The sequence below is a fragment of the Triturus cristatus genome, chromosome 4_2 (assembly GCF_964204655.1).
Source record: "Triturus cristatus chromosome 4_2, aTriCri1.1, whole genome shotgun sequence".
NCBI lineage: Eukaryota > Metazoa > Chordata > Amphibia > Caudata > Salamandridae > Triturus > Triturus cristatus.
In genome coordinates, this window is record NC_140586.1 from 939,176,721 (window position 1) to 939,192,052 (window position 15,332).

Here is a 15,332-nt window from a genome sequence, read left to right on the forward strand (position 1 = left end):
AGCAGGTAGAGCAAAATTTTGTATACCTCCTCTATTGGCATGTAAAGATTAACTAAATAACCTACTGATTATAATTTTACTAACGGTTTGCTGTGTGAAACTAACTCAACCTTTGCATACACAAATTAAACGTGGGAAATTGCTATTTGCATGGCAAAATAACTCAAATATCAAAAATACGTACGCATTTTAATAGTAGTATATGTGGTAATTAGATATCGTATGATTTATGTTGCTTACGTGATTTTTGCATTCTAGGTTGGATCCAAAAGGTAAATATTATCACTTTAAATGTCGCTATAAGCTAGGAAAATACTAATCCATAAAGGGATTAGTGAGGGTATAACATTAGAATTATCATTTCTTTGTATTAATTATTCTTCTGTGTTTGTTTCGCTTAAGTTAGCATTTGGGCCTACCACAAAATGGCGGCGAAAATCGAGTTCAGAAGTGGCCACCGTCTCGTGAAAGCGATACCTACTGCGCAGACTCAGATGGCTCCGTGAACTTCCTAACAAACCCTGTACAGCATGTCCTCGGCCAAGGATAGGATCTTGGTGGACTGCCAAAGGCATGGATAGTAAAAACCGGTTTTAAATGAACAATTGAATCATACAAGTAAAACCAAGACTTAGTAACATAAGGACTATGTCATCTCCGGGAGTGAAACAACAAAATCTGTGAGAAAACATAATGAACAAAAATCGGATGTTTTTGATCAGCCAATCACAGACTTTCTCCGCCTAAAATTGTTTCACAATATCCTGCAATGTATTATAAAATGTGTAGTAGAATAGGGAGGGGTTGTTGCAGTGGAATTGTTTGATGCTGTCTATACTGGCGATGACTTATGCTTGCACGATTTCTGGTCCTATGGAGATCTTTGGGGCTGTAACGTGTTGAGCAAAGAACTTTCGGACTTTGCGATTTGACCTGCTTTATTTGGACAATTTAATGACTAATTTGGATAAGCAGAGCCAATAAATTAGAGAAAATCCAGATAGCAAGAATAGGTAAATATAATGTTCGGCGATTTTAATTGATTGATCTAGAAAATTCTAAACTTTTGATGAAACAAATGCTAATATTAATTGCAATACATTTTAGATAAACAAATATTGATTAATAGAAAATATGAGTTAGTGGTTTTTCGTTAAAGAGAATAAAGGATTCTGAGTCTTAAAATGTGTTTTAGCTGGTTTTAGATCACCATCAACCAATCCAACTAATTGGTTGGTCGACCAAGTGGGTGGAGTGCCTTGATTTTTGCGATTAAGAATCTATAGGTGACGAACGATAATGTATATTCTGTAAAATAATTTTTGCTTCCCTGTAGTTTATAAGGTACCCCCCCACATGTCCAGCGCGATAACATCATCCCTCCTGTGTACAGACTCGTGAGTCAGAGACGTGTGAGTGTTGGTGTTATGGGTACCACCAATGACTGCATGTACGAATGAGCTAGTGTGAAGTTGGGTCTGCGACGCAGGGAGGATGGTTATATGATTTCCTTCTTTTTCTCTCTCCGGTCATGCGCTGGATGAGTTTTTCTGGTAGCAGTATGATGGTTTTATTGCATTGGTTTGGTGATTATTGCTTATAGATTGATTATTGCTTATTAATTTTTCAATTTAGAATACTGATAATTGATTGTGGATGTTGGGTAAGTATTGGTTTATGTATTAACACTCTATGTTGAGTCGCGTTGCGTTCCATGTTGTTTGACGACTTCTGGGATGTAGGATGTAGGAAGTCAGAAGCTAATGCTTGCTATAAGGGTAAAGTAGAGGGAAGTGCTACTTTATAACGGATGTAATGATTCCGTAGTAGGGCAGACTGTTCGCTGCTCTCGGGAAAGACGGAATTCTTGTGAAAAAGGTCAAGACTATCTCTTTGTTAGCGAAACAGATAATAGTGGCGTTTTTGATGTCGTTACTAACAGAAATTTAGTGAAAAGTGAGTGTAAAAAGTTTGTCGATAAATTTTGTAAAGGAGGGGTCAGCAGAAGCAGGAGTAGCGAGAAAAGCTGACGTCAGAAAGACCGCGCTGGGATTGGTAAGTCAGTAAGGGACATAGACGTTCCTGATTGGTGCGTTAGTGTGCACCGCGCTAGGAGTGGAGAATTACCGGGTGACGTAGATGCCCCGGATTGGTGCGTTAGTGTGATTCGCGCTACGATTGGATAAAACTAACAAAATAGTCGTAGAAGAAAACAAGCGATACACAAAAGCGAAAATTATGTATTACGATCCACCAGAAAAAGAGAATAAGTACTGGTTCGGAAAAATCAAGAACTTATTTAAAAAGGACAAACCGATTGTGACTAGAGAGGGACAGTTGCTTCCTCCAGCAAAAACACCTGCATCCTTTATGGTTGCGAAATATGGCTATCATACATGTATTTGGTTAGACAATTGGTCAAAGTATACAAAAGATGATGGAGTTTTAGCATTTCCGGAACATGGTTCATTTAATTTAGTGGTTTTGAGAAATTTGAGAGAAAGAATGATGAAGCTAGAACCAAGACCTAGACCTACACAGTTTGAAGCATTGACAGAATGGGAAGATGAGATTTATGACAGAGAACGGCAACGGAGTGGCGGAAGGTACAGATATATGTTTGGTCGATCATATGGACAAGAGAATCATGCTGATAGAATTAAGAGATGGCGAAGTGCAAATATGACTGATGGATTGTTTCCTATGAGAAATGTCGAAGAGACTATTAGTAGAAAGTGTACAGAAAAGAGAAATAATACAGGATCAGAAGGTTATAAGTATGGTGTGCATGAGTCGGAGGATGATGTTCTTGAGGACAGGTTTTATAAAAATCCACCCCCGTATCAACCAAATTCCACATTGATGCCAAGTGCCCCAGTAAAGGAATCACCACAGAATATACAATTTGAAACAGTACCACATGAGGTAGTAAGAAATAATCCTTTCAGAGAAACAGAAAATACTCAACCTAGTAAAATGGCAAATGAAAATTCAGCTGAATTAGCCAGAACTACTTTAGAGTTAACTGAGAAGATTAGGGAATTAACTAAAAACACAACGGCAGCAGAGCGTACCAGGAGGCGTTTTTATTCGCGGCAGGGCTCCCGCAGCCCGGGAAGCCCATTTTGCAGGTCTTGTTTGCCACTGCACTTTCCTGGGCCAAAGGACTAAAGTGCTAAGCATCCCTTTGGCCGACGATGGCAGCAGAGCACGCCAGGAGGCGCTTAAATTTGCGGCAGGGCTCCCTCAGCGCCCGAAGCCTGTTTTGCAGACCTTGTTGCCACTACACTTCCCTGAGCCACAAGACTACAATGCCCAGCGTCCCTTGGGGCCGACGTCAGCAGCAGAGTGCGCAAGGAGGCGCTTAAATTCGCAGCAGGGCTCCCGCAGCGCGGGAAGCCCGTTTTTCAGACCTTGTTGCCACCGCACTTTCCTGGGCCTCAAGACTACAGGGCCCAGCCTTCTTTGGGGCTGATAACGGCAGCAGAGCGCACCAGGAGGCGCTTAAATTCGCGCCAGGGCTCCCGCAGCGCAGGAAGCCCCTTTTGCAGACCTCGTTGCAACCGCACTTCCATGGGCCACAGGACTACTGTACCCAGCATCCCTTGGGGCCGACGACGGCAGCAGAGCACGCCAGGAGGCATTTAAATTTGCAGCAGGGCTCCCGCAGCACTGGAAGGCCGTTTTGCAGACCTTGTTGCCACCACACATCCCTGGGTAACAGGACTACAGTTCCCAGCATCCGTTGGGGCCGACGATGGCAGCACAGCGTGCCAGGAGGTACTTAAATTTGCAGCAGGGCTCCCGCAGCCCCTGCAGCCCGTTTTGCAGACCTTGGTGCCACCGCACTTCCCTGGGCCACAGGACTACAGTGCCCAGCATCCCTTGGGGCTAACAACGGCAGCCGAGTGCGTAAGGAGGCGATTTAATTCGCGAAAGGGCTCCCACCGCGCGAGAAGCCGTTTTGCAGACCCTGTTGCCACTGCACTTTCCTGGGCCACAGGACTACAGTGCCCAGCATCCCTTGAAGCCGATGACGGCAGCGGAGCACGGCAGGAGGCGTTTCAATTTGCGGCAGGGCTCCCGCAGCACGCGAAACCCGTTTTGCAGACCTTGTTGCCACTGCACTTTCCTGGGCCACAGTACTACAGTGCCCAGCATCCCTTGGGGCCAACGATGGCAGCAGAGCGCGCCAGGAGGCGCTTACATTTGCGGCAAGGCTCCCTCAGCACCGAAGCTAGTTTTCCAGACCTTGTTGCCACCGCAATTCCCTGGGCCACAGGACTACAGTGCCCAGCGTCCCTTGGGACCGAAGACAACAGCAGAGTGCGCAAGGAGGCGCTTTAATTCACAGCAGGGCTCCCGCAGCGTGGGAAACCCTGTTTTGCAGACCTTGTTGCCACCGCACTTTCTTGGGCCACAGGACTACAGTGCCGAGCATCCCTTGGGGCTGACAATGGCAGCAGAGCACGCCAGGAGGCATTTAAATTCCCTCCAGGGCTCCTGTAGTGTGGGAAGCCCGTTTTTTAGTCCTCGTTGCTACCCGACTTCCCTGGGCCACAGGACTGCAGTGCCCAGCATCCCTTGGGGCTGACAACGGCAGCAGAGCGTGCTAGGAGGCACTTACATTCGCGGCAGGGCTCCCGTAGCGCGGGATGGGTGCGGGAGCGCCGAGGCCATGCCTAGGAAAAGCCCGAGCCTATGGCAGGCCCGTCTGCGCCCATCAGAGGCTGGGCTGGCCCACCCCCCTGAAATCTACAACTGAAGGCATACGGCTTGCCCTTCAGTCTAAAGGTACTGTGACTGACTTTGACTTTCACCAAGCTATAAACAGATCCCCTAATAGTGACCAGCTAGTTTTATTCTTGGTCTTTTCCTCTCATCTGGTTGCCCTCCTGCTTAACCATGGGGAAAAGGAAAGTAATTGAGGGAGGGCTGGGAGGCGCTCTGAGGAATAAAGACGTAGAAACGGACTCGGAATCCTAGTCCTGGGCTTGAGAGGGACGGGGAACGTGGGGGGAATGTGATGGACCGAATAGAAACCATACTATTTGATTGTGAGGGCTTGCTTACGACATCTGTACCATCTACTATTACATCTGCTCCCTCCCCGAGGGTCCCCCAAACCTCCACCTCTTCTACCGCTGCATCTTTTAATCTAGGCCCTGGCAGTATACCAAGCCTATTCAAAAGGTAGCTAGCAAGAAACGGCTTGCGAAAGTCACCGAAGATATCGAGGTGCTTTCTACCAACTCCCCGGGCAATCATAGCGAAGCCCAAGGTGGGATTTTGGTAAACCTACCCTTGAGCAATAGATTCGCACCCCTCGAAGAACAACCAGTTACATCCGACACACCCATTCACAAGGAGAGCTCGGGACCTATGGGCACAGCACCTAGTGGGATGGATACGACTCTTCACCTCGGTGGTTGCAGGGTGGCGAGTACTGAAACAATACCAACTAACCTAGAACTTCAGAGGGAAATTGTAGCCCTAAAAGAAACAATAGGGGCTTTAACCACCCTCATTTCTAAATTATATCTCAGAGAAGATCGCAGTAGCCCGGAGACATTACCCTTCGAGTACACTCACGATCTTGAAATCTGATCATCTCACTACCCAGAGCACACAAACAACACGTAATACCCCAATCATCAATCCTGCACCCTTGACTGGAAACCCAGGCCACTGCAAAGGGGATCTTTCATAACCTGCCTTCCCTGAATGACAAATACCAAGAAGGCCCCAGGAGAAACTGTAGGGGAAAGATTGGGCCCATGATGGCCTGGGCGATAGAACCATTCTATCTGACCACAGGCCACAGCGAGGTGTCTCCCCTGCTTAGGCCTTGCCCAATCCCCCACAATGCTCCCCAGTCTACCATTTACATGATCAATGTACCCGAGGCTGATTGTAACCACAAACATGAGTATGGAGAGGCCCTAAAGAACAAAGCCACTCATTGGATTAGGCATGTAAGGGGTTGCCGATCGGTGATAAGGGATGACATCTTGAGGGCGAGAAGATGTGTCCTGAATAATAGTGCCGCTGACGCAATAGAACTTACCCTCGTAAGTGAAAACTTAGTGTACAACTTAGTCACTTTGAAAGCCAGAACCTGCCCTCCGTGTACCAACAACATTCAATTGAAATTAAACATCTGTTCTCTCGTGGCAACTGCCAAGGATGCAGTGATGCCCCTAAGGGACTCTTCACTCTCGACTCTATCACAGAATGACTGACTATCGCCAGAGTCCCCACAGGAACGTGCTTTCCTTTCCAACATTGACCATGACTCTATTCACATACTGATGCATATGGCTCCAGAGGGCCGTCCCTCTGAACTTGAGCCAGGGACATCCGACACTGATCCTCTCCTCCATTACATGCCAAATCTGTTCTGCAAATGGGAGATGACGTCCTGGCTGATGACAAAACTACACACATTTATTCGACCACTTACATGGCCGAACTTGCTCTCCCACCCTCCATCCCCATCCCAATGGCAGGTTGTAACATTTCATAAAATAAAAGATGGGTCCTTGGTGCTGTATCCAGATATAGGTTTATTCTCATTAAACAGGAATCAATGTACAGGATACAAGCAGGAATGTAACTCAGTAAAGGCCCCAGTTAAGATCCAGTTAAAGTCCAATTAAAACCCCACCAGGAGCAGCTGCCCTGCTGCTCAGCCTCAGATCTAACTGGCAGTAGAATCAAACATACACAAAAGGAACTCTTGGGTGACATCACAGATAGAGGCTGAGGGGCTTAGAACAAACACAGAAGAAGGACAGAGAAGAAGGAAAAGCAGGATGTAACACATCTCCCATCTTGACAGAAGTAAGTGCCAGATGTGAAATAGAACATACAACAGAGATGAAAGTAACACAACTTCACCTTTAAAAGAAATTAGAGACATAGAACAAACGGCACATAAAAGAAAACCCTCTTCCCCAAGTAAGTGAAAGAGGATAGAGATCAAATGGAAACATTTCCAAAATATTCATAAATATAAAGACATTTTCAAATATAATGCCATTTAGATGAAATAATCACCATGGCGCAATGGATTAGCATTTTCCAATATAACACCATTTAGATGAAATGATCACCATTCCCCTCCCTTGGGAAAAATCCAATCAAGTTTCAAAACTTCTTAAAATATAGGAGAACACTGCTCCCAAAATCTCCTCATCAATTGAAAATGAACACCTCTAAAACATTAAAGCACATACGTGGTTCATATATAAACAAAAAAACACTAAGACTTCTCACATGAAAGCGAGCAAGAATTTAACTGAGCACACTATGGCTCTTTACCTTTAAACTTAAAAATTGAAGCCCTAAGACTTCTCACCTGAAAGCGAGCATGAATATAACTGAGCACACCATGGCTCTTTACCTTTAAACTTGAAAAAATGAAGCCCTAAGACTTCTCACATGAAAGCGAGCAAGAATTTAACTGAGCACACTATGGCTCTTTACCTTTAAACTTGAAAGCTTGGAACGCCTCAAAAAAATGAGCACCGAATGTGGCTCTGACAATACATATCCAAACACTGGCGCAAACAATCTCCAGCTTTACCTTTTTAAAATGGAGCACCTCAAAAATGAGCACCGATGTGGCTCCGCACACAATTACATTAAATTAAATAAAATATCTCAAAACGCATCACCAATACATATCCAAACACTGGAGCAACCAATCTCCAATCTCCATAACCATGAAAACAAATGAGCACCTCAACGAAGGTTGAGCACCATTGTGGCTCCAAAAGTACGCAATAATAAAATTCTTCAAACCCATCACACAAAAGTATAAGTAACAGCGCAAACATCACACTGCATAACTTAACAATATGCATAATGAAATACACAACTTTTTAAAACATAACAAACTAAAATAATAAAGGTAGTCACCGTAGTCTGATTTTTGGAGAGAGCTACTCCTCTGATGTGTGGCACCAGGAAGACAAAAAGTAAAGTCAAACTTGAAGAAGTCATAATGGCTTGCACAGCTCTGTCCACTTTGGGAAAATGAATACCTCCATTGTCGGGAGAAAGACACACACACAGGCTGAGCAGCACATCGTTCCAGTTCAAGACGTAAAACTAATTCTTCCAACGCAGCGTTTCTGTGAGACGTTAATTTCATTTGAAATGCCACACTTTCTGCATTCCTGTAAGGCACAAACTTAAATTTTGACATGCCGTACTTCTCGCACTCAAAACAATTACGTAGGTATGAGTGACGAACACACAATCGAGATATTTTAAAGTCAAGAAAGCCCAAGATGGAGGCACGCTGCCTCACGCTGCACCTGGTGGCTCTCGGCATCTACGTGCACCAAACGTCAGGAAGGATCACCGGAGCAGTAGAAGACACATTCGCAACAGTGGCTGAAATGGAACTCAGCACAGCATGAAGAGCACGAGACGAGGAACCTTTACAAAGGTATGCGCGTGCAAAACTAGTCACGAGCTCCATTTGTTTTCAACCATGTAAATGTCGGTTGAGTAACAATGCAAACAGTGAGGACTCAGAGTTGCTCAACTAATAATAATGTCTCAACTGTTTTAGCTTACCGGTGCTAGAAAAATACCTCCGCTGTGTGAATCAAGCACTGTTCACTTTCTATCAGCTATTCATAGTGAAAACACTGCACAAACATGTCCAAACCAATATCGCACGTCCTGTGTAAAATCGGCAGTTTGTCTTCTCCTTTTCTTTTAATTTAAAGTTGAGATAGTACTGATTTTCCAGCTGCAGGCACAGTTTTCTTTTTCCAGATATGTAAAAGTCTCCAGAAAGTCGATTAAAGTACAAACACTTAAAGTAGAGTGCCCAGACTTCAGGTAACCACACACCCTTTTAAACACGTGGCAGATCCAAGGTTAATCAAATCAAATCTCCTCCTTTTTTACGATGTGTGAGTCTCAAAATCAAGGTGCAAATTCCATGTAAAAGTAGATTTAAAAAAGCAGGTGACATCTAATGTTTAGGCGTACTTTAACATGTCCCCAACCCAACTTACTTCAGGCTGTCAGTTGTTGTAGACACCGGTGGGGCAATCAAGGGGTTGGACATGCAGTTCATTTAATTTCTTGTAGTTTCTCTTGTAAAATTCTTTGATCACGCGTGGTTTCTTCCTTCAAATCGTCGCCAGTGTAACATTTCATAAAATAAAAGATGGGTCCTTGGTGCTGTATCCAGATATAGGTTTATTCTCATTAAACAGGAATCAATGTACAGGATACAAGCAGGAATGTAAATCAGTAAAGGCCCCAGTTAAGATCCAGTTAAAGTCCAATTAAAACCCCACCAGGAGCAGCTGCCCTGCTGCTCAGCCTCAGATCTAACTGGCAGTAGAATCAAACATACACAAAAGGAACTCTTGGGTGACATCACAGATAGAGGCTGAGGGGCTTAGAACAAACACAGAAGAAGGACAGAGAAGAAGGAAAAGCAGGATGTAACACAGGTATAAGGGGAAAATGAGGTCTTCCACACTGGCTTGAGCTCATTAATCAGCACGAGATCTGTATTCTACCGGAAACCTGCAGCTTGACTCCTACTTTTATCCCAGGGTTCATAACATTTCACAAACCGTCAATTCACTCTAAACACGGCCGCCCCTCTGGAGGGCTCCTGATTCTGATTAAATTTGTGTCACAGAGGAGCTTTCCACCAACAATCGAGATATTCTTTGAGTCAGACTCAGCCACAGACTCAGTAAAATTAGAAATAAGCTGTTCCTTTAATTGTCACTTTCACACATGACTTATGCCACATTGTCACTGATCTGTTGTTTAACCCCTTCGCTGCTAGGCCTTCCCCCCCCCCCCCCCCCCCCCCCCCACGTGTTAAGCCTTTTTTGGGCTATTTGGGGTAGTGCGCGCTTAGGCCCCTGTAACATTTTGACCACATAAGGTATCCATGCCAAATTTGCGTCCTTTTCTTCCAACATCATGGGAATTCTAAAGGTACCCAGGGTTTGTGGATTCCCAGAAATTAGCCAAAATACAGCTACATTTTGGGTTTTTTGGGAAAAATGGGAAGAAAGTGCTGCAAATGAAAGCGTCTGGGTTTTTCCCTGCAAATGGTATAAAAAAAAAGGGTTTGTGGGGCTGAAATCACCATTTTTCCAGCTTTTAGGGAATGACACATTTTTGTCAGAAAACCAACATTTTTTACACAGTTTTGGCATTTTTCTGGGACATGGCCTATTTTTGCAATTTTTTGTGCTTTCAACCTCCTTCCAGTTAATGGTGGAAATGGGTATGAAAGCAATACATTTTAGAAAAGTAGACAACATTTTGAATTCAGCAAGGCGTCATTTGTGTAGATACATCAAAGTTTCTTTATAGAAACAACAGTTAAATATAGGAAAATTTGAAAATAAGTTGAAAAAAACAGCCTTTTGTGTCAACGTTTTCACCTGTAACTAACTTCTAATTATGACAGCTCTTTGAAAGCAATATACCGTTACATCCACTGGACCTTACTGGTTGTGGGGATATATAGGACTTGTAGGTTCACCAAGAACCCGACGAACCCAGAGCCAAAAACTGAGCAGCGACTTGAAATGGCTTTTTATTATGTACCGGGTATATAGCAATTATTGTGGGAAAATGTATACATGGAAAAATCAGTATGAAAGACACCTATGTATTTCTGAAATGGGAACAAAATTTAGAGTTTAGAAACAGTAGATATTTGCACATTTCTGAAATTGGGAATACTCATACTAGCATGAGAATTATCGGTCATTTTTCAAAATGATTCTTTTTTACACAATGTCTTTCATTTGGAAGGCAGAAATGCATCGAAAGTCAATAGGTAATAACAGTTGCTTTACAAAACTGAATTACCCTAAGTCTCCCGATAAAAATGGTACCTCACTTGTGTGGGTAGGCATAGTGCCCACGACAGGAAACGGCTCAAAACCCAACGTGAACACACCACTTTTTCACAATGAAAAAGTACCCTCTTTTGCAAAGTGCCTAGCTGTAGTTTTGTAACCCTAGCTCTGCCGACACCTAGGGAAACCTAGCAAACCTATAAATATTTGAAAACTAGACACCCAGGGGAATCCAGGATGGGGTGAGTTGACTGCCTCTCACCAGGTTCCGTTACCCAGAATCCCTTGCAAACCTACAATTTTGTCCAAAAAACTACATTTTCCTCACATTTCTGTGGTGAAAAGTTCTGGAATTTGCGTGGATCCACGAATTTCCATGCACCCCGCGTTCCCCAAAGTCTTCCGAGAAAAATGGTACCTCGCTTGTGTGGGTCGGCCTAGTGCCCGCGACACGAAATGGTGCAAAACGCAACATGGACACACCTCAATTTCGCAGTGAAAAATGACCCTTTATTGGCAAAGTGCCTAGCTGTAGTTTTTGAACCATAGCTCTGCCGGCACCTAGGGAAACCTAGCAAACCTATACATTTTTGAAAACCAGACACCAAGGGGAATCCAGGATGGGGTGACTTGACTGCCTCTCACCAGGTTCTGTTACCCAGAATCCCTTGCAAACCTAACAATTTTTTTAAAAAAAACACATTTTCCCCACATTTCTGTGGTGGAAAGTTCTGGAATCCGCGTGGATCCACAAATATCCTCCCACCCAGCATTCCTCAGGTCTCCCGATAAAAATGGTACCTCACTTGCGTGGGTGGGCCAAGGACCCGCGACAGGAAAGGGCCCAAAACCAATTGAGGCAACATCAAAATTACCTATCACAAACCAACCTGGTTTTGCAAGGGGGGGTCCCATGAGTTTTTGGTCCGGGGCTCGGCGGCCATCTAGATAAACCTACCAAATTCACACCTGTCTGGAAACTAGATACCGGGGGGAGTCCAGCAAGGTATGGCTTGTGTGGCTCCCCCAACATTCTCCTACCCAGAATCCCCTGCAAACCTCAGATTTCGCTGAAAAAATCACTTTTTTCTCAAATTTCTGTGTGGGAAAGTTCTGGAATCTGCGTGGATTCACAAATTTCCTTCCACCCAGCGTTCCCCCAGGTCTCCCGATAAAAACAGTACCTCACTTGTGTGGGTTTAGTGGCTGCAACAGGAAATGGCCCAAATCGTACTGTGGAGACTTCAAAATTACCTATAAGAAAACTACCTGGTGGCCCCGGAATTGGCGGTCATCTTGGGAAAGTACCAAACCCAAACATTTCTGAAAACTAGACACCCGGGGGAGTCAAATGAGGTATGGCTTGCGTGGCTCCCACAACGTTTTCCTACCCAGTATGCCATGCAAACCTCAAATTTAGCTGAAAAAAACTCAATTTCCACATATTTTTGTGAGGAATCACCGTGCCGGCAAAAAAGTTCTACCCCAACGCGTTCCCCTGAGTCTCCCGAGTAAGATGATACCTCACTTGTGTGGGTGGGGCAAGGGCCTGTGACTGGGAAGAGCCCAAAACATAGGGAATAAGGGTATAGCACCGAGAATTCTAAGCGCTACATTTAAAAAAAAAAAAGGTTTTTAGCCAATTCTGCTTTGGACAGCCACACAAGTGAGGTACCATTTTACTCGGGACACTAAGGAGAACACTGTGGCTGGCTAACGGTGTCCAAGAAGAGGGAAAGTAAGTCAGGATTGTCGGTACCTAATATGTCCTCAGGGAGACTAGACATGAGCCCTACAGTGACAGTCGTTGGACCCCTCTTCCCTTGGCAGTGAATGGGTACCCGAGCTGTGGGATACAAACGAACGTCTCTATGGACACACCTTATGGCTACCTGTCCCCCGGGGATCCTCTGTTCTGGCCTGATTAAGTGGGTTCTAATCATTGACTGCCGACAACCTGAGTCTAAGAGGGCAGTGACAGGCTGAGCATTGACAAGAACACTTGCGTAAAAGCAGGTCCCCATCTCAGCAGTGTACATAGGGTTACGTGGCACGTAACTAACGTCCATTGGTTCGTCCGCTTTTCTTCGAGGACAGACCCTTGCGATGTGGCCCAAATTACCACATTCAAAACACTGGGGTTGTCGAGGAATGAGCGGCTCTGGTTTTGATGCTTTGACCCTTTCTGGTTCCTTGATGGGTCTGAGTGGTTTCCTTGGTAGGGCGTTGGTTTTTATTCCGTGGCCATCTCGACTGCTTTCTCTACGGTCAGGCCTGCATGTTGCCTTAACCACCTTTGAGTGGCATACGGGAGGGCTTCCGGGAACTGTTCTAGGATGATAGAGTTCATGATGTCCTCCTTTGTCTGATCGCTGGGCTTCAACCATTTCTCAGCGGCCAACTTAAGTTTAAAATATAGGGTTTTAGGGCTATCGCCGGGGACCCCCTTTTCACGGTGAAACCTGAGACGATAGGTCTCCGCATCCATGCCTAAATGATCAAGAATAACTGCTTTCACCTCTTCAAAGGGGGTCACCCCCCCGCATTGGCCACCTGGTAGGCGGCTTCGGCCTCTCCTGTTAAGAGTGGGGCCAGGAAGAATGGCCATTTCGATACAGGCCAGTAGGAGGCTCGTGCTGCTCGCTCAAATTTCAATAGTAGGGCGTCCTGGTCTTCGTCCGGGAAATACTTTTGTAGGGATACCGCGGGTGCAGAGTATGTGGTTCTTGTTAGTTTTATGCATAACCCCGGTCGTGGGAGACTCCTCGGCAACGCGTAGAAGCGTGTCCAGCTGGGCCTTCATCTGGTCCTTAAAGGTATCCCTGTCCGCTTGGGCACTATTGAGCTGGCGCTCTACGGCCCACTCCAGCTTTCTCTGCCCTTCCACCAAATGCTGAATTAGTGCCTCCATTTATGTATCTAAATGGAGCCTAGTTTGCCCGCATTCTCCACCACGTGTTGCGGGGTAAAGGAATGCGTGAGGCAGGTAGATGGAATGCATGGGTGTTTAATTGGTCTACAAAGTCCGGGGATAAGAACAAACAGTCCCAGAACAATACTGTTCACACTCTCTTCAGTGGGGAATCAGCTCTTCGCCCCTCGGGGGTCACGTCTTCACGGACTTCCCAAATAGCGGTATGAAAATAAACAAAAGAAAACACAAGCCTTAATATCAGCCAGTTTTGCAATGATGAGGGATGGGGTTAGTGTGGGAGCACCAGTTCGCCGGGGACGTGAAGGAGTAAGGGGGAACCATTCCCCGAGACACAGGGAACGACCCGGTACACAAGGCTATGGATACCACCCACATTTACCTGCCACCCGGGTACGAGACAACCGCCCGTCTCCCAGACCCCCGGAGTCGGTCACGAACCTGTTGGAGCTACGACCCTCCATGTCCGTGGCTGGGCGCTTGGCTGGGAATGCCTCCTGGCTCCTCGTCGGCCGGTCCGGTGTCGGGGCTTGGTTCCTTTGTAGGCGCGGTATGTCCTCTGGTTTTCGCCAGCTGGGGAAATCGTATATCGTCTTCCTCGCCGTCCATTTGGAGACTGTCACCTGCTAAGGGTTAGAGGGATCCCTCAGATTGCTGAGGGCTATCCCCCTGGCTAGGACTACTAGTCTGGGGGTCCCTAATTTGTGGATAAGGGGATTCCTCCTGGCAGTGGGCTCTGTGGGGTCCACTGATATCCCTTGCCTCTGCAGCACCTGGCTGACTGAGGCTTGGCAGAGAGGGCAGGCTGCCTGGTCTAGACTTGGTACCTTCTTGGACGACTCCCCTGCCCTCAGTGGCTGTGCCAGGACAGGCCTGACCTCCTCTGAGGTAGTTTCTTCACAAGGGGCAGGAGAAGCTCCCTGAGGAGGCTGACACTCATCTAGAATCTTGGGGGAGGAGGACGTTTCTTCCTCCTCTGTGCTCTCTGTTGGAGTTGGGTGGGCCATTCTTTCAGGCTCCACTCCTCCCGGGTTTCCCTGTGGTTGGACTTGGGTCCTAGGGGTCACATCAACCTGCTCAGAGAGGCCTATCATTTCTAGATGGGCCTTAAGTTCTGCGTCAGCCCAGGCTGAAAGCTCTAGATCATTGCCCAGCAGGCAATCTACAGGCAGGTTGGGGGCTACTGCAACCCTTTTAGGGCCAGTTACCCCTTCCCAGCTGAGACTCACTATGGCCATGGGGTGATCTGTTTTGACACCATCAGTGTTGGTCACCCGGTACAGATAGAAACTGAAGAGGGGACACAAATGTTCCTGTAACCATGGTAACACTGGCCCATGTGTCCCTACAGGCTACAGACCATTGATCAGAGGGCCCTGTCTGTGCTCGCCCAATGAATTGGGACTTACCGTGAAAGTGGCAAATCCCATGCCACCATCACAGACTAAGGTGGCCTGTGTGGGGGATCTGGCTTTGCCAGAATCCACCTCAGCACCCCATGAGAACCCAACTAAATTTTTGGGTGCACTACTACT

The 15,332-nt window shown here is 46.1% G+C and overlaps 1 protein-coding gene across 2 annotated transcripts in view; it reads left to right on the forward strand.

Annotated features, from left to right (window-relative positions):
- Positions 1 to 15,332, forward strand: part of LOC146838989 (uncharacterized) — a 383,728-nt gene that overhangs the window by 98,714 nt on the left and 269,682 nt on the right. Inside the window, exon 4 of one of the 2 annotated variants that reach the window (XM_085603022.1) lies at positions 403 to 1,185. The exons of the other annotated variant lie outside the window; for it this stretch is intronic. Within the exon in view, the coding sequence (XP_085459148.1) occupies positions 403 to 506 (104 nt within the window). The 3' untranslated portion in view covers positions 507 to 1,185. Of the gene's footprint in view, positions 1 to 402; positions 1,186 to 15,332 lie in introns of those variants that run through there. 2 annotated transcript variants of the gene reach the window in all.